Here is a 19,728-nt window from a genome sequence, read left to right as displayed (position 1 = left end):
TAAGCATTACATTTAACATTTCTATATAATTGACAATAGTTTAAAATTGCATCACAGTTAAATGTGAAACTCAATGCAAAGCAAATATTGTAATTATATAAGTATTGGTTACTTTACTTGAAATCTAAAATTAATGCTCAATTTTTTTGTTTTCTTAGGATTTAAAACCTGGTAATTTGGCCATAAATAAAAATTGTGAATTGAAGGTAATATACTTTTTTTCAATTAAGAAGCTAGAGAGGTGGTGTTGGGGTTTAGATTTAAATTCCAATGTATTTAATTTAAAAAATGTCTTATACAGTTGTAGAGTGCAGAATTAGATACCAATTATAACGTGAAAATAAATTAAGATCATTCAGTCCATGTTGATGTTGTCCTCCAAATAAGTAGTAAAACCTAATTCTCTGCTCCATATCACACTATTCCCTTTCCTTCAACGACTACACACAAAGGGTGGTGTGTATTTGGAATGAACTGCCAGAAATAATGTTTGAAGCAGGCACTTTATCAACATTTAAAAGCTATCTAGATAAGTACGTGGATAGGAGAGGTTTAGAGGGTTATGAGCCAAATGTGGGCAGATGGGACTAGCTCACTGGGCAACAGAGTTGGCATGGACAAGTTGGGCTGAAGGGCCTGTTTCCATGCTGTACAACTCTGACTAATCTAACCTATTCTTAATTATTGGGATAGTCTCTATTCAGTCATTAATTCTGTAAGTGCATTCCACAGTCCCACAATCTACTGTGTAAAATAGTTTCTTCTACTTTCTAACCTAAATCTTTTGAGCACAATTTATATCTGCACCTCCCTGCTCTTGATTGATAACTCACTAGAAAATAGTTTTTTCCAAAAATCTGAGGAACTATGCTTGACCATTGGCCCAACTTTAATGGGTAACAAGGGGGTGAGTGTGGAACATAGGTGCTGAGGAGCATGGGGAATATGGAAAGGCTGAGGAAGTGAAAGTCCTATCAGAATTAATGGTAAGAATATATAGTGTTTTTCTTTCTGTTTCCCACCTGACGCATTGACAAGCTGCTGGACGGAAAACAATAGTAGCAGAAGTCTACAGCTGTGGACGAGAAGAGGTGGTTGTGGCAATGAGAGGATAGTAAACTGAAGATTGGGACTTTGAAGGGTGGTGGGGAAGGGGGAGCAGGTGGTGGGAGGAGGAGGAAGAGATGGGCAATGGTTGAAACTGAGAGAGAGAGTATCAAGGGTGGAAGGTAGGCTAAACAGAGTACTTCTGCTCCACTTAGCTGCAAGGAGTGCTGTAAAAGGCACCTGTTGGCTTAAACCAGCAGCTCCCACTTCCCCCTCAGTGCTAAGTTTCCAGAATTTTGGGAAAGCCTGTGAGATAATTGTTGTATCTAAAGTAGAGGCCAAATTGCAATGTAGAAGTTTGATTTAAGTATGTCTTATGAATGTTAGACATATTCATTCTGAATTTGGAGTCAGGGGATGAGTTGAGGGCCCTGAAAATCATGCATGTGTCTACATTTAAATCCATCTGTGGCTGTAGGATATTGTATTTTCCCTCTCACCCAATCTGTTCATATCTTTCTGAAATTTAATCCTTCATTCACACCACCTGTCTTTATGCCATTGCTAAACAAGGACACAGACAGGTCCACAGGTTAGGGTCCTAAAGTGGAGCAGGGCTAATTTTGAGGGAATCAGCAGGATCTAACAGGTCGATCAGGAGAGCCTGTTTGAAGGGAAAGGAATGAATAGCAAGTGGGAGGCTTTTAAGAGTGTGATATCAAGAGTGCAGGGGCAGCATGTTTCTGTTAGGGTGAAGGGTAAACCTGGCAAGTTGAGGGAACCTTGGCTGATGAGAGATATTGAGGCTCCGGTCAAGAAAAAGAAGGAAGCATACATTGTGTTTAGGAGGTCGGGGACGAGTGAATCCCTTGACGGCTATAAAAAGATTTAGAATACTCTTAAGGAAATCAGGAGGGCAAAGAGAGGGTATGAGATGGATCTGGCAGGTAGGGTTAAGGAAAGTCCCAAGAGGTTCTATAGGTATATTAAGAGTAAAAGGGTAGCTTGGGAGAGAGTAGGTCCCTTAGAGATCAGCAGGGCCACCTATGTCTCGAGCTACATTTGATGGGTGGGATTTTTAATGAATATTTCTCCTCTGTGTTTACTGAAGAGAAAATCATGGTTGCTCAAGAGATAAGGGAAACAGGTGGAGATGTTTTGGAGGACATGCGTATTACCAGGGAGGAGGTATTTGTAAAGATATTTGTTGTACAGTGCATTAAGGTGGATAAATCCCCAGGGCCTGACCAAGTGCATCCTTGGACTTTGTGGGAGGCTGGAGGAGAAATTGTGGAGGCCCTTATGAAGATTTTTGCTTCATTGTTAGCCTCTGGTGAAGTTCCTGAAGACTGGAAGGTGGCTAATTTTGTTCTGTTGTTTAAGGAAGGTAGCAAGGACAAGCCAGGGAACTACAGGCCGGTCAGCCTGATGTCAGTAGTGGGGAAGTTACTGGAGGGAATTCTGAGGGACAGGATCTACCAGCATTTTAATAGACAGAGTCTGATTAGGAGGAGTCAGCATGGCTTTGTGTGTGGGAAGTTGTGCTTGATAAACCTTTTAATTTTTTGAAGAGGTAACCGAAAAGGTAGATGAGGGTAGGGTAGTGGATGTTGTCTATTTGGACCCTGGCAAGGCCTTCGACAAGGTCCCGCATGATAGGTTTGTCTGGAAGGTGCAGTCCCATGGAATCCAGGAAGTGCTAGTTAGATGGATTTAAAATTGGGTCTGAGGTAGGAAGCAAAGGGCGGTGGTTGAATGTTGTTTCTCAGAATGGAGACCAGTGACTAGTGGTGTGCCGCAGGGGTCGGTGTGGGAACCCATGTTATTCAATATTTATATAAGTGATTTGGATGTGAATGCACAAGGCTCGATCAGTAAGTTTGTGGATGACACAAAATTAGGAGGTGTTGTTGATAGTGGAGAAGGTTATTGTAGATTACAGGGGGATCTTGATCGGTTAGGGAAGTGGGCTGAGGAGTGGCAAATGGATTTCAATACAGACAAGTGTGAGATGATGCATTTTTGAAAGTCAAACCAGCATAGGACTTGTACTATGAATGGTAGGGCACTAGGGAGTGTAATGGAACAGAGGGATCTAGGAATACAAATGTATAGTTCATTGAAAATGGCGTCACAGAAAGACAGGGTGGTGAAAAAGGTATTTAACATGCTGGCCTTCATCTGTCAGGGCACTGAGTATAGGAGATGAGACATTATATTGCAGTTGTATAAGTCGTTGGTGAGGCTTCACTTGGAATACTGTGTACAGCTTTGATCACCCTGTTATAGGAAAGATGTGGTTAAAATGGAAAGAGTGCAGAAAAGGTTTATGAGGATGTTGCCAGGACTAGAGGGCCTGAGTTACAGGGAGAGGTTGGCCAGGCTAGGTCTTTACTCCTTGGAGCGTAGGAGAATGAGGGGTGATCTTATAGAGATGAGGGACATAGATAAGGTGAATGGTAGAAGTCTTTTCCCCCAGGGTGGGGGAGTTCAAAACCAGGGGACATAGATTTAGGGTGAGAGGGGAAAGATTTAAAAGGAACTTGAGGGACAACTTTTTCACACAGAGGGTGGTGAGTATATGGAATGAGCTGCCAGAGGAAGTGGGTGAGGCAGGTACAATAGTATCATTTAAGAAGCACTTGGATAGGTACATTCAGGGGTGGGGCCTAGAGGGATATGGGCTGAACTCAGGAAATTGGGACTAGCTGGGTGGGCACCATGGTTGGAATGGATTCGTTGGGCCAAAGAGCCTGTATACATGCTCTATGAATCTGTGGCATCGTCTCCTATCATGCAAGTCCCACTTGTATTCATATAAAGGCCAGTATAGTACAATTCACTGTTCTGTTTTGTGCACTGCCTTTTATATTCACCAGATCCCGGCTTAGCTGAGAAAGCCAGAAATAGTATAAATTGTGCATACTCTTATTCTGCCCCAGGGAAACTCTTTGGTGTCATTGATTATATATCGCACAATCAAAAATTCCAGTCCTTAGAGCTGGCTTGGAAATCCTGTTGTTTGGTAATAGCAGTTGTCTAACAATTTCTTGCAAGCTGGTGGAAAAGCAACTGGCACTCAATGGAATTCCCATGGAACTTCATGGTTAGTATCATTAAGCCTACTGGGAAATTGAACTGTTAGTTCCACAACATAGAATGATGGAAAATGGACCAGAAATTCATCTGTGCTAAACAGGTGCTATAGTATTGACTGCCCATATTACTCCTCGAATATAGTTGTTCCAAGTCAATGAGATCAGTTATCATCAGGGAATCACAAGATCACAAGACAAGGGAGCAGAAGCAGGCCATTCAGCCCATCGAGTCTGCTCCAAGGAAAGGGAAATAGAAATGGGGAATGGGGGAAGAAAAAAAAAACCTATTCTAATCCCAATTTCTGGCCTTATATCCCTTGATATCCTGACTATTTAGATATCTATCCATCTCCTCCTTGAAGCCTCCTGATCTAGCCTCCACTGCTATACGTGGCAAGGAGTTCCACAAATTCACCACCCTCTGGCTAAAGGAATATAATCTTTCCAACTAAAGGCTTTTGCAGAAGACTGCACTCTTCAGATTTCTATCTTTAGAGGACTTGCAGATAGTGAATTACATCCAGATCTTTGACAATCTAATCTTATTCCACTCATTAAACTTATTTTCATTGGTATTTCATTTATTGCACTTACTACTGCAGTGGAATTCATTCCTTCTACCAGGAGATTTTCACAAGCAGATTCTAGTTTTTGACATGGTCCTATTTAAAAACTGTAACCAATGAAATAAAAAGTGGCTGGATCATATTGAATTTATATCAGCTGAAATATTTGCTACTTGCACTGTATCAAAATCTGGATAAAACAAATAATTATTTTGTTATACCTATTAAAATTAAATCACATTTCAATATTTATGTAAGTTGTACATCAGGTTTGCAATTCTGTTATTTGTAAATGTTGCCAGGAGTTCTGAACTATTCAGTCAGATACCAAAAAATCATTAACATTTTGGATTTTGAATTGTACAAAATTGCACATCTCGCCAATTCCACTTTCTTTTTTCATCTTCTGTTCTGAAAATGAGGTTTGGTATGGTTTTAAAGATACCACATTACCCATATATAATTCATCCCATGAGCCTAAGCATCCTCCTTATTGTCATATCTCACCTGCTGCTCATCACAGACCTCTAACGGGAGGAAATGTTGGATGGAAGGACTTCATCAATGTCATCAGTGCTTATTCTTTACCATCTATTGACTGCTAGGTGGTTTGGCATATGTGCACTTGCAGGCTAGTCTTGTAGCTAAATTTCAACTAGACTAATATTTGCTGCACAAAAAATACAGTTAAAGCCTTTGGCTTCTGCTGACCATGAAAGTGGGATGAAAAAGCTTGCATAAACCAATGGAATGAAATGTAGCATTTTTAATACATTAACAACCTAAGTTAATGTTTAATGTTTAGCTTATTATTTAAAATAAATTGTTATAGGGTTAACCAGAAATAATTGTTTCAAATTGGATCTGCATATTTGTAGATCATTGACTTTGGTCTTGCCAGACACACTGATTCAGAAATGACAGGGTATGTGGTTACACGGTGGTACCGTGCACCTGAAATCATCTTGAACTGGAGGCACTACACACAGACTGGTGAGTCCTATCGCATCTAATCACACAAATCATTTACTTTCGGGCAGAAATGTTTGTATCACAACATGATTAAATATTTATAGTAAATCGATTTTATGTACATTAATATGAGAACTAAAACTGTAAAATGCTGATAATACAGAAGTCAATCAATATTTGGAAAAACAAAGGACACAGTTTAGATGATATATCCTTCTGTTTACAGTTAGTATCTTACTGTCAGTTTTTTTGGAGTCAGATTTTGAGTATTGGTAGTTTTTGTTGTAAAATGGTAAAGGCTTCTAAAAACTTGTTATTAAATATTGTTGTCCTTTTATATATTGCATTCAGTAATCGTATTTAAAATGGTTTGAAAATGCTGCTTAGTCAGCAACTGCTGACTGAGCAAGGCAGTTTATTAGCAAAATGAAACAAATCTAGTGAACACAAGCTTAAGTTTAAGGGAAGGTTTCTAATAATAAAATATTTTATGAGCATAGGCCATTAAACTAAGATTCAGTGATGCGCACAGCAAAGATGTACAACATTTCAGATTTTGCAATCCTAAATATCTCAATGTTCACTTACTGGAATCTTTAGGCCATTTTACTGTTATCAACACTGGAAATTGTGTCAGTTTGTTTACAGATATAATGTTCTCTATCTTCATTGGACTCATTTTTGTGTCCCCTCAGCTATTTTATCCCATATCCTGTTTGATTCCTGGATGACATTGTCTGCAGTTATTGGACTCCAAGTTCTTTAATGTAATGCAGAATTTTTAAATATAGGACTGAAAATAAAACACCTGTGTAATAAAACACCTGTAATAAAACTCTTAAGTGATTTAGTTAATCTGATGGCCAAATATAAATGGCCAAATTCTGTGGATACGGATATCAAGATATTTTATGTTTATGTCTGAAAGGGAGATAAAGTAATAATACATAAATGTTATGTTCCAGCTCCCTCCTCCAACCCTATGTTTTTAATATCATCAGGATGTAAGTGACACAAACAAGGCTGCACTTATTACACATCCCTCATTGTATGGGGAGTTGATGATGGGCCAACTCTGATGGAATTTCTTTTTATAACTCCCTCCAGAGGCAGCCAATTCATAGAAGGCACCAAGGGGGCTGGACCTCACCATGAATGTATAATTTTCCTGAGGAAAACCTACCAATGATAATAATTCACCTTGGATTGTGAAAGTGCAATGCAGCTGAGCCAGATTCTGTTCATTTCAGAGATCTATTTTTATGTATGAATTAACAGGACATAACATCTGGTTCAAAATTCAACACAACATCTTGCTGACTTTGCAACCATATAACAGCTTTCTTTTTGGTTTTCAATTTTAGTTGATATTTGGTCCGTTGGTTGTATATTTGCTGAAATGATCAATGGCAGGATATTGTTCAAAGGAAATGACTGTATCCTTTTATCCAGCGTTGATGACGTAGTTCATGCTTACTTACAGAATCCTAATTTTCTCAGCCTAACCTATTAATTTTTTAACTACTGCAATATGTAATATGTGACTTAATTATAGTAGGTTATTGATTAATCTTGTAATTTACAAATGGCAAGGATAGAGCCAATAATATTACGTTGTTATTTTTTGTCATCATCAATATTTGTTAAGTATTATTTATAGAATTATCAATTTGTAAAGTGTTTCTAAATGGTTGAGGAAGGCTTAGTAATGTTATAGAGCTAAACAGATCAAGGATACCAGGTTCAAATCTCTGGTCTAAACTGACTTAGATGATTTCACCTTTGTCAATGGAAAGTGTTCAACAAATTTTACCTGTGTCCTTGAATAGGATCAAAACACACTAGGTGGCTTGCACTGATTCCTGCTAGATATGGTGCACATGTAGAATTCAGATAGGCACAATTTGGTGGTATGGTCTGCAGTCAAATAGCTTATTGAATCTGCTTCTTACCTAAACCCACACAAGCAAAATGGCCACTCAAAGTACATTTTATACTGCAGTTGTTGGATTGATGTGATTTTTTTTGAGTGTGTTTTGGACCAGCCCTACAGATACAGTTTATTTAACATCCAAATCTGAAGTCATGACCTGCTTACATAATGAAGTGAATGAGGTGAGTGTGTCTGGAGGAGAAGTCTTCCTTCACTTTTCACTTGAATCTTCATCCTCCAAAGTCAAAGAAGAGTTTGCAGTTTCTGTAGACAGTTGAAATACATTGGTGTTTAAAAACTACAATCAACTTGAGTGCAGCATGATGTGGAAGATACTGGAAATATATAATCCATTGACTTTTAGAGATGTATTTTCATACCACTTTCAGTTCCTTAACTATATTTTCATATTGGTGCTTTGACATTTTATATACATCTTGTATTTCCTGTTGATTTATGTTCAATATGCATACATCTTTTTAAGCAGATTAATCTTGTTTGTCAATCAGTCCAACTGTGGCAATTGCATTGAACTACTACTGCTGGAAATTAGGATATTACAGTTTAACCTACTTTTATTAATAATTATAGACAAAATTTTAATGGCAATAATTAATTCTTGACTAAAAGAACCAGACCTAGATCAGCTAGCACAGATTATGAAGATAACAGGAACTCCTGGGACTGAATTCATTCAGAAATTAGAAAGCATTGAGGTAATGCAGCATTAAAGATTTTACATGCTTTGGACTGTTTCACTTTAATAACTTCTGCAGTACTTCATCTATTTGTTGACCTTTGAAATTTTCTTTTGAGTCTTTGTAAGAGTACACTGCAATAATCATGAAAAGTGATGTAATACCTGTCTTTAACAGATGCTACAATTTTTAGTGTTCTCACATTAATGTTGGGTGTTATTGCAAGGCTAACCATTGAGCCCCTACCCTAAATCTCTCAACATTTCCTGATTTGAGTAAGTTAATAAAACATAAACTGTACTTGGATAATATCAGACACTAATGAAACCAATAGCAAGTGGGCCTGGATTTTACACTCATGTTTCCAGCATAATTCACAGTACAAGATTAGCCAAACCAGCAAATACAGTAAAGCTCTGTTAATTTGTCACATTTGGGAGTTTGGTGGTATCAGACTGGCAGATTTTCAGGATTATTAAATATAACTCCTATTAATATCCTAACATGCTTTTAATTTTCTTTTATTTTAGATATTACACAGTAGTATATGAACTTTTCCAGAGAACACAGTAAGGTGATTTAAAGGGAGTACAGGAAACAGCACCTGGTGAGCCAGGTGCCAAACCATTGGGATTTCTGAATAATCAGATAGTAGATTATCAGAGTTTTACTGTATTGGGACATTTCAGGCCAGCACTGCCCACAAAACTGGCCATTTCCCTCCCTCACCCTGACCCTGATTGGATTAAACGCCACGGCCAGTTTCTGCTAATTGTGCCCATTTGTGAGTCTGTAAAACAACTCTTAGAATTAAGCTTTTGTTTTTGAGGAGCAATATGAACCTTGAGGGAAGGTTTTAAGATTTTATTAATTTATTAAAAAATAGAACTGCTATTATCACTTGATGGACCAAATGGTCTCCATCTACGCCACAATGGCTTCGCTGAATGTTTCTGTACAGCATTTTTAAGACATTTCAAGGATTTTAAACTTAGATATTAGACAGCTCCAACTCTTTGAAAGGATGGCCTTGTGACATCAGGCATTTATGGGAATGGGTGCCATGTATTCTATCAAGTATGACAAATGGGACTTGCAGTCAAAAAGACTATGAACAACTGGATTAGACAATAATTAAACATGCTTATTTTTTGTGATGTAATCCATTTTTAGCTGCATTAATCAAATTATAGGATATTATAATCAAGGATACCACTCTTGCATCAGTCAAGGAATATGCTTAATGCAAAAATATATAAAGTATTTAAAAAAAATTGTACTCTAATAAAACATTTCTTTATTCAGCAATACGTACATGAAATTTTGTGCAAAAAAATTCACTTTGCAAAACTAGCACAATTTTGATTGTAAGTTGTGATTGAATTACAGATTGAGCTCATGGCAAAAATTCTTGGTCGTTATTAACAAACTGATTAAGCCAGTTTAATATATAGTTGAGCACATGGAGGCATGTGTATTAAGTTGATCTTCTACATGACTTTTCTCTGATGTATTATACTGCACATCACACCATCCTCCCATTTCTATTTTAAATATATAAATAATTTTATAATGAGCATTTTAAATATTTCACTCTGCACACACATTTTCCGGTGCTGAATTCTCCCTCAGTAACTGTTTTCTTAGTTGTATTTGCTCTGTCCAGTGCCAGTCTTTCAGCACCATTTGCCATATATATATTGGGTGTGCTCACAGTTGTAGATTTCGAGTCGAATTCAGTATAACACAAAATTGCTAATTTATTGGGAGGCTTTCCAACATTCTTTAATACATTTATTTTCATTTTTAGGCTCAAGACTATATTAGAACTCAACCCTACATTAAAAAAAAAGACTTTTCTTCCCTCTTTCCCAATAGCAGTCCATCAGGTAAGTTAATTTGTTCTTTCATGAGTAATGTCAGTTTAATTCACAGCACCCTTTACCATGACTAACCACTTGAAATGGTTTTTAAAGTTTAATAATTTGGTGAAACTTGTTTGGTATAAACAAGTATCCTTTACAAATATTGGCTTGTCTGATCCATTTATGGAAATTATTTATTAAATTGGAACAATTGGAAATTAGAGTATGTATATTAAATGCCTTCGGATTATGATGTTTGGAAGCACCCTTATTATTACACATGATTTTTTGAGCAGCAGTTAAAGTTGCATGTTGAGAACAAGAATTTACTCAATGATTAGAGATGATTTTTGTTAATGGTTGCTGTACGACCACCAGAGGATTGGTTAGGACATGAATGCACAACATGAATCATAGCGTGCTTGGCACAGCCACAATCACATCTGAAGCAATTATTCATAGTAGACCAGGTATTCCAAATAAATTTAAAATCCAGGGCCTCCATATTCTGGACTGTGACATCAGTGATTGTGTCATTGAGTAGAGAGGTAATTTTGTGTAACAGGCATATCTTCAGTGTCCCATCAAGGTTTACAAGAATTGAACCAGATTCATGGAAAATGTTAAGTAATCACTGTTTTGCATTTTTTACTGCTATCTAATTATACTTGTTGATTAAGACGTTTTCTTGGTTGACATCAGGGGGCTTGATGTCTGGCAGTATGGGAAGCCATGGTAGCTGGATTGATCTCAGCATTCCTCAAATTGTTCTCATGACCACCATTAGCTTAACATCAACTGTATTCTTGTGATTAATTCTTCAACCAGATCAAACAGTGGGACTCTGCTATTGAGTAAGCGAGCAACATTGTGCAGTGTGTGCTACTTCATCCTATGCCTGCCTGTTTTTGAGCAAGATTGATTATAGACTTAACCCTCACTCCAATATTCTAAAGATACTGATGGCAGAGCAATGTATGATCCCTGGGTAATTCAGCATTCGTTATGGGTAAGGGTTTGGCCACAAAATTGAACCTCAAGTTTATTAGGGACTTAGCTTTGCTCAGGTGGAATGTTAAGTTTTTGGTCTTGATGGTGTTTGGACAAAGTCTGCATGTTTCAACAGTGATGACATGTGAAGCAAAATTAAGTGCTCAGGACACTTCACAGCTATATTGAAAGCTTTAAGTGAACTACTTTTTTACTTGTCAGGTGGGAACTCAATACTTTATCTGACAATAAAAAGTCCTGTGAAACTATTAAGAACTATGTGTTAAATGTGCATCTTAGTGAAACATGTTCAATATGTAATTTATAGTACATAAGGTGTTTATTTTATCAATAGAAATGTTTTGGAATTGCTGTTTGATCCAATATTATGTGCAAGATTACAACAGTACTTATATTGTACTTAAAGGTATGGTTATACCCTTTTTATATCAGTTATATCCATCTTTAGAGCTTGCATTTCCTACATTAGCCTTACTGGCAGCTCAAATCCGACAAAACCAGAGTGGATGCAAGTCATCCTTGATCCCGAGGGACTGCCTAAAAACAGCAGAAGAAGATACTACACCAGCAATTTGAGAACACTAGCTGTAGTATATGAATCACAGTTAATGATGCACATTATACTCCAAATTGTGGCACACATTCTGTAAGTCAGGACAGGTGAACTGAGAACAACATAATTATGCAGAGATAAAGAATGGATGCTTTACTGCTCCATCTGCTATTTCTTGACACAGCATCAGATTATAAAATAAACTTTTCAAGTTCTCCTGTCCTTGTACTCTATTTGCCTTTTCAGTTATGGTGAATTAATTCTATTATTCAAATTTTCAGTCTGGGCATTGTTCCTGAACTGCAGATTGTGTATTTAGTCCAAATATGTCACCAGTAACATTGGAAACAATCTAAACAGTTTTAAGTTCTCCCTTGCAGCCAAAAGACATCCCAGGTTATATTAATTACTGGGCCTCTCTATAATTCTAACTGGCAGGTTTCCCATTGAGAGCCGTGACCCAAACAGAAATCAACTCCCACATTCCAGAAGCAATTTCTGGCAGGCCAGCCAAAGACATACTTAAAGTTGTTATGCGCCTCTCAAAGCAAGGTTACATTTCATCCATTAATTTCCAGGGTACTAGGTGAAGCAATATATGAAATATGAGTTAGAGAGAAGCCTGCATGTTGCCAGAGCTAATGGAAGATGTGAAGACTCATGACAGTAGTATTTTTTTTTAAACCTTTGCCACCACTTCAGATCTCCTTTAAATGTTTTGCCTCTCATCTTAGACCCATGTCCTCCAGTTTTATACTTTTCCCAACCTGGGAAAAAGACTATGACTCTAGGCCCAACACAATCTTTTAAACCTCTGTAAATTCATTGCTCAGCCTCCTGTGCTCCAGTGAGAACAAGCCCAGCCTATCAAATCTCTCCTAACTAAAGTCTGCCATTCCAGGCCACGTCCTGGTGAATCTCTTCTGCACTCTTTCTAATGCTACCACACTATTCCTGTAGTGTAGAACTGTACACATTACTTCAAGTGTGGCTTAACAGATGTTTTGTACAGCTGAAACATAATCTCCCAACTCTTATACTCAGTGCCTCAGCCTTTGAAGGTAAGCATGCCAAATGCCTTCTTCACTGCCCTATCCATCTGTGTCACCATGGAACTATGAGCTTGCACCCAAAGGTCCTTATGTACATCGACACTCCTAAGACCCCTGCCTTACTGTATCCTTAGACAAGCTTCTTCGCTATCTACGACTCCACCAGCTTCTGTGTCGTCAGCAAATCTACTCATCTGACCACCTACATTCTCACCCAAGTCAGACTTTGTCAGAAAAGCAACCCTCCACCACTACCCTATGCCTTCTATCAGAGTCAATTTTGGATTCAGTTTGCCAACACATCTCAGATCCCACATAATCTTCCTGACCAGCCTGCCATGCAGGACCTTGTCCATTCTTGAGGCTGCTATTGTAAGAAGAATGCTGCTTGTTTTGGGCATTGGCCCCTTATAAGGGCTGGCTGATGATGTTGCAGTTGTGAGGCTAAGTGCTGGCAGCTGTAAGATCTTGGAATAGGTCAATAAAATAGGCACTGAAACTGTGATAGACACAGAGAAACCTGACAATGACTACTGAAAGCTGACTACTTCCTCAGGAGGCTAAAGAAATTTGGTTTGTCCCCTTTGACTCTCACCAACTTATACCGATGCACCATAGAAAGCATCCTATCTGGATGTATCACTGCTTGGTACGGCAACTGCTCTGCCCAAGACCGCAAGAAACTGCAGAGAGTTGTGGACACAGCCCAGCGCATCAGGGACACCAGCCTCCCCTCCTTGGACCCTGTCTTTACCTCTCGCTGTCTTGGTGTAGCAGCCAGCATAATCAAAGACCCCACCCACCTGGGACATTCTCTTTTCTCTCCTTTTCCATCGGGTAGAAGATACAGGAGCCTGAGGGCACGTACCGCCAGACTTAAGGACAGCTTCTACCCCACTGTGATAAGACTATTGAACGGTTCCTTTATACAATGAGATGGACTATGACCTCACGATCTACCTTGTTGTGGCCTTGCACCTTATTGCACTGTACTTTCTCTGTAGCTGTGACACTTTACTCTGTACTGTTACTGTTTGTATCTGTACTACATCAATGTACTTTGTACTAACTCAACGTAACTGCACTGTGTAATGAATTGACCTGTACGATCGGTTTGTAAGACAAGCTTTTCACTGTACCTCGGTACAAGTGACAATAATAAACCAATACCAATGCCATTTTGGGAACCTCACCTTAGAAAACAGTGATATTCATGTGTTAGTGTGACACCCAATACTGTTTTAGCATCAGTAAAGAGCAGGAAAGGATTTCTATGTTATCATCTGTTTTGTTACTGAACACGATCCAGCAATGCTGAGTTTCTCCAGCATTATTGTGTTTTTCATCTAGATTCCAGCATCTGCAGTCCTTTATTTCTCTACGATCCAGCAATTCCTGTGTTCTTGGAGAATTCCTAAATTTTGACGAAGGAAATTCTGCACAGATTTAATGGATATCATTCATTTCTTTCCATTTTTCCCTTCTCTGTGCCAATGATTTCTAAAATGTTTAATTTTGTTCCTTAAATCACATTTATAAAGTAACCGGAACTTTTTGTATGTTTCCCTCTCACAAGTTAGAGGTCTGTAATGCATTCCTGCTAAAGTGGTTTGCTTATCTTTGAACCACATCCTATTTGACACTCTACTTGTGGTGTGCAGCCTCTGGTGTAAATATGTATCTGCTGGGGCTCAGAACGAGTGCAGAGAACCATGGGACTCTGCACAGAGAGACCCAAAGAGTGCCAGAAATTAGTCTTGGACTTCAGATTCATATTTAGGGTGACCTTCCAGTGTCTGTCACTCCTTCATTTGTAGATTAACTGCCAGAGTTGTGCTTAAATAAATCGGACAGCCACTGTAGGATACTGGAAAGCATCAGCCAAAGTACTGTTACCTCACAGTGAAACAAATGCACAGATTTCATATTTGCAATTTCCTCAAAAACTACATGCAAAATTAGTAACAGTAGAGGGAAATCTGCAAATATACCATAACATTTAAATGAAAATTCTGCACCCTGTTCTTTTACTCTTAGCTTGCTTTTCCAGTTGATGTTAAAAACAAAACATAGGCAGGAGCAACCAATGCAGATTATCTTACAAAAGGCATTAGCCATATCATATGGGCATTGAGCATGCTTGAGAATTCACAATTTCCTTGAAGATGATTTACAAGATTTTCGCTTTGAGTTCTAGAAAGTAAGTTTTTCATTAATCTGCTGGTTATTCATCTTTGACATCAATCTGACTCATGGGACTCAGATCTGCGTGTTTCAATTATCCTTGTAACTACTGTGACCTCGGGCAGCTCCTCAGAGCATTCCTGACATTCTTAACAGTGCAGTGCCACAACTGCAGAGAAATTGTTTTTGTAGAATTACTGAACTTTACTGAATTTACTTGGTCCCTTGTCAGCAAAATAGAAAGAAAGACAAAACAATTAAAAAATAGAAAGATTTATTTACTTATGTTTTGCAACTCAACGAATTCCTTAATGAGAATGAAGCCTCGCACTTCAGGTCAAATAGAAGCTCTGAATTACATTCACGTAGGGAGCACATACACTGGCATGTGTTCATTTGTAACAAGAGCAGGAGAGTATTTGACATGCATATACAGTACCAGAATTTGCACCGTCGATTTCACTATTTGAAAGAGTTATTTCTTAGCTTTTAGCTCTATGTGTCATTGTTCAATTTCATTCAGCTAATGCATAGGATAGATTTGCCATCATAATGTGTAGGGTTAGGTAAAGGTTCATGAGAATTTTGTTTGCTTTGTTATTAGTTTAGTGAAACCACATAACTATAGGTGGTATCCTTTCCCTTACTGGCAAGCTATTTGTTGTTGGTGCATATAGAGGTACAGGGTACAATGAGAAATTGGCATTCTATATGATGTGATATGATATCTTTATTAGTCACATGTACATCGAAACACACAGTGAAATGCACCTTTTGCGTAGAGTGCTCTGGGGGCAGCCTGCAAGTGTTGCCACACTTCCGGCACCAACATAGCATGCCCACAACTTCCTAACCTGTACATCTTTTTTTGGAATGTGGGAGGAAACTGGAGCACCCGGAGAAAACCCATGCAGACACGGGGAGAACGCACAAACTTCTTATAGACAGTGACGGGAATTCAACCTGGGTTGCTGGCGCTGTAATACAGTTGTGTTAGCCACTACACTACTGTGATTGCCCATCTGTTCTGGAGTACAAATTGAGCAGAAATCCACTTCATTCACTAACTGAGCATTGAACAATAGAATTGACAGCTAAAGATTGACACGCAGAAACGAATGAATGTCATTATCAAACAGGTAGTTCTTGACTTAATCACATGTTGTACATTAATAGAGTTCCTGATTTATGATTAGCTAGATTTAAAATATCAGTTACTCTGGGAATATATCACATGGAGGTAAATGAAGCTGTTTACCCATGACAGTATCCTGGGTTAAGTTGTTCAACTATTATCAGTTTCACCTTTATTTAAATTATTAGGCTGTCTAACTGTATTAAGTTTCAACACAAGCAACCTGTTATGATTCCATTTAAAATGATAACATTTTCCTAATGCACAGAATACTACTTGTTCTAGTGAAAGGGTCTGAACCTGAAACATTAACTATTTCTCTTTCCACAGATGCTGCCTGACCTGCTGAGTGTTTCCAATATCTGCAGTTTTTGATTTTCATAATCATATGATATTCCTTCTCTTTACAGCATGCTTTTACAGCTTTTCCCTATTGTTAAGGTAAATATAAAGTAAATCCAAGTTTATCCAAATAATTTGAAATTTGTGGTGAGGTTGTGCCCCATATAAGCAAAGACCTGCCCAGCATAAACCAGCCTTTAAATTGCAGGTTGGAGTCCATGGACAGATCTTGCACTGACCCCAACATTAAAAGTGGATCCAAAGCAAAATTCTACAGACACTAGAAATCAGAAATAAAGCAGGAAATGTTAGAAATGCTCAACGTGTAAGGCAGAGTGAGAATGCACATTACAAATCATCTGATGAAAGATCATTAATCTGAAATATTAACTATTCTCTCTACAGATCCTGCTGGATTTGCTGAATATTTCCAGTACATTCTGGTTTATTTTATCAAGATTTATGCCACTTAAAGGTTTCAGTTGGGGGAAAAAATTGAGACATTTATTTCTCTAGCTACTATTCCTACAGCAAGATAATCGGGGTGGCACAATGGCACTGTTAGTAGAGTCTCTGTCTCTCAGCTCCAGTGATCCTTACTCGCGTGCTGTCTCTGTGGAGTTTTCATGGTGTCCCTTTGACCGCATAGGTTTCCCCCAGGTGCTCAGTTTCCTCCAGAGATGTGCTGGTTGGTAGGTTAATTGGCCATTGTAAATTGCCCCTAAAGTGTAGGTGCATGGTGGAATCTGGGGGGAGTTAATGGGAATGTTGGGAGAATAAAATGGGATTAGTAGAGATGTAAATGGGTTCTTGATTGATGGCGAGGTCTCAGTGGGCTGAAGGACCTGTTTCCGTGCTGTGTTTCTCTATGACTTGACAATCAATCCTGAAGGGCTGATTAGTTTATATACTATTGAGTGTCTCCAGCAGGAGTTGAAGATTAAAATATCTGGAGAGAAAGTACAAATCAGCTCAGGTGGAGGCAGAGTGTCACTGATGTGCCTATACAGGCACCAGTGACTGGCTGCACAGGCCTAAAAATTTGGGTAGAGTTGGAATAGGCAATGTTCAGTTCCATGTACTTAACTCCCGTACAACAAGGCTGTAAACATTTCTCATGAATATACTGATGCCTTAACCAAATCTTGGGTTTCATCTGGATTTTCATTTTATGTTGCCATTTATATTATTTAGTTACTTATGGCTGTGCAACGAGTCACTGGTGCCTGTATAGGTGCATCAGTGACACTCTGCCTCCACCTGAGCTGATTTGCTACTTAATAATTTTTCTATAAGTTTAATGGCATAGACTAATGAGGTAACAACACTCAAAGAAAGCAGGCCACTGTGATACAGCAATCATATTAACAATGTTGACTCTTTCTACAGAGGATGTAGTTTAACAAAAATCTTGGTAGACCTATAAAGGAAAGCTGCACAGATATATTTCTGTTGGTGACTTTTGGAATGAAGAAGAGTTGAAGATTCTCTTTCCTTTTTAAATATCAATAATTTATTTTAGCTTTAGACCTCCTGGACAAAATGTTAGCATTGGATGCAGACAAACGGTTATCAGCTACTGAAGCTCTGAGTCATCCCTACTTTGAACCATTCAGAGAACCAGAGGATGAGACTAAACCTGAGCCATTTGATGATTCTTTGGATCCGATGAAATTGTCAGTTGATCTGTGGAAAAGTAAGTGATTCTAGAATGACTAGTAAGTAAGCTATGTCACTTAATTTCACATTACAAAGTCTTTGCATTTCTAAAACAAATGCTGAAATGTTACCTTATTCCAGATTTATAGAAGTTAAGGATTATTTGTGCTTTTTCATGTGCCTATTAATTTATGGGACATTAACAAAGCAAAATTGTCAAGGAATTATTTACGGGATACACAGTTGTTTAAAGCTTGATATTAATTTTAAAATTTAGTTTCCTTTAAGACTTCTTAAGTACATAAATTGTTCAAAATGCTTAAATGCAAGATGTTAAATTTAAATATGTACACCAGAAAGGCATTTAATAGAATACTGTTATTTTCAGGGCATACATTTCAGGAGGTGATGAGATTTGTTCCTTTATCACATCAAAACAGGATACCCAAGGAAACAGCGTTGTAGCTCTGTGACCAGCCAATGACTCACGCTAACTCATTTGATCATTTGAAAATATTGAATAGTACATGCATGTTTATAAAGTACAGAATTTCATCCTTTCTAGATTTTGAACATTTAAATCACATGTATATGTTAATAATCAACTTCAATTGAACATTCCACAAAATTCCACAATGACAAGATTAAGAGTAATTGATAGGAAAACTAGATGTGAATTTAATCATTTTTATAATCTTTCCAAGATGGCTAATAAACAATGTTCAATATATGCTCAATGGAATAAGCTTTTGCTTTCTTTGAACTTGCAAGGAGACACATAGGCTGATTTTCTGTGGTGACCATAGATTAGGTGTCCACAAAACTTTACCTCCTTCATCATCCAAGACAAAGCAAGCTGCTTCTTTGCACCCCATCAACCACACTAAATTGTTATTCCCTCCACTATTCTGAGTTGGGTCAGTTATGGGAAAAATTATAAGTACTTGGCTTTAAATAGGGTTTGGATTAGCCACAATCGGGTCAATTTATCTCCAAGCAAACCCTTCTGCTCTTGACGTAGATGTGGTGTCAGATGCACACAGGTAACATACCTAGAAATCCCAGTTAAATTTCAGGAATGTCCTAAATGACTCTGGTCATTATTCAGGTAAAATAAATTTTAAATGCTGAAAAGAACACACAAGTATACAGTTTAATTTGTAAGCATTGTTTTTAAATGGAGATCAACTATTATATGTCAGTCTTCAAAGATTAAATGTCGGTCTTGGGTGGCCTCGTAAATGAATCACAAAGTTAATAAGTGAGAACAGCAAGCAATTAGGAAGACAAGTGGCATGTTGACCTTTATTGCAAGAGGCTTGGAATGCATGAGTTAAGAATATCTTTTTACAATTGTACAGCGTTTTAGTGAGACTGCTTTGGAGCACTGTGTACTCTTAGATTCTTTGTCTTAGGGAGAATAAACTTAGCCAGGAGGCAGGGCAATGAAGGTTGGTTCGAGTGATTCCTGGAACAAGAGGACTATCAAATGAATAAAGACTGAATAAGATGTCAAAACTTTGCAGTTTAGAAGAATAAGAGGTTATCTCATTTAAACATTGGCCAATGAATCTAAAGCTAGGGAATAGTCACAGGATAAGGGGTTGGACATA

The 19,728-nt window shown here is 38.0% G+C and overlaps 1 protein-coding gene across 2 annotated transcripts in view; it reads left to right on the top strand.

Moving 5' to 3' along the window:
- The window catches only part of LOC127581063 (mitogen-activated protein kinase 13-like), a 29,895-nt gene that overhangs the window by 7,675 nt on the left and 2,492 nt on the right, over nucleotides 1-19,728 (top strand). The window contains exons 4-10 of one of the 2 annotated variants that reach the window (XM_052035126.1): nucleotides 159-206; nucleotides 5,590-5,704; nucleotides 7,048-7,119; nucleotides 8,253-8,332; nucleotides 10,125-10,203; nucleotides 17,979-18,152; nucleotides 18,504-18,839. In XM_052035126.1, the coding sequence (XP_051891086.1) occupies nucleotides 159-206; nucleotides 5,590-5,704; nucleotides 7,048-7,119; nucleotides 8,253-8,332; nucleotides 10,125-10,203; nucleotides 17,979-18,152; nucleotides 18,504-18,580 (645 nt within the window). In that variant the 3' untranslated portion in view covers nucleotides 18,581-18,839. Of the gene's footprint in view, nucleotides 1-158; nucleotides 207-5,589; nucleotides 5,705-7,047; nucleotides 7,120-8,252; nucleotides 8,333-10,124; nucleotides 10,204-17,978; nucleotides 18,153-18,503; nucleotides 18,840-19,728 lie in introns of those variants that run through there. The other variant, XM_052035127.1, reaches the window with a different exon arrangement.

Source organism: Pristis pectinata, chromosome 20 (assembly GCF_009764475.1).
Source record: "Pristis pectinata isolate sPriPec2 chromosome 20, sPriPec2.1.pri, whole genome shotgun sequence".
In the NCBI taxonomy this organism is placed as follows: domain Eukaryota; kingdom Metazoa; phylum Chordata; class Chondrichthyes; order Rhinopristiformes; family Pristidae; genus Pristis; species Pristis pectinata.
The sequence above is the reverse complement of the archived record's forward strand: the minus strand, read 5'-3'. Positions and strand labels throughout refer to the sequence as shown.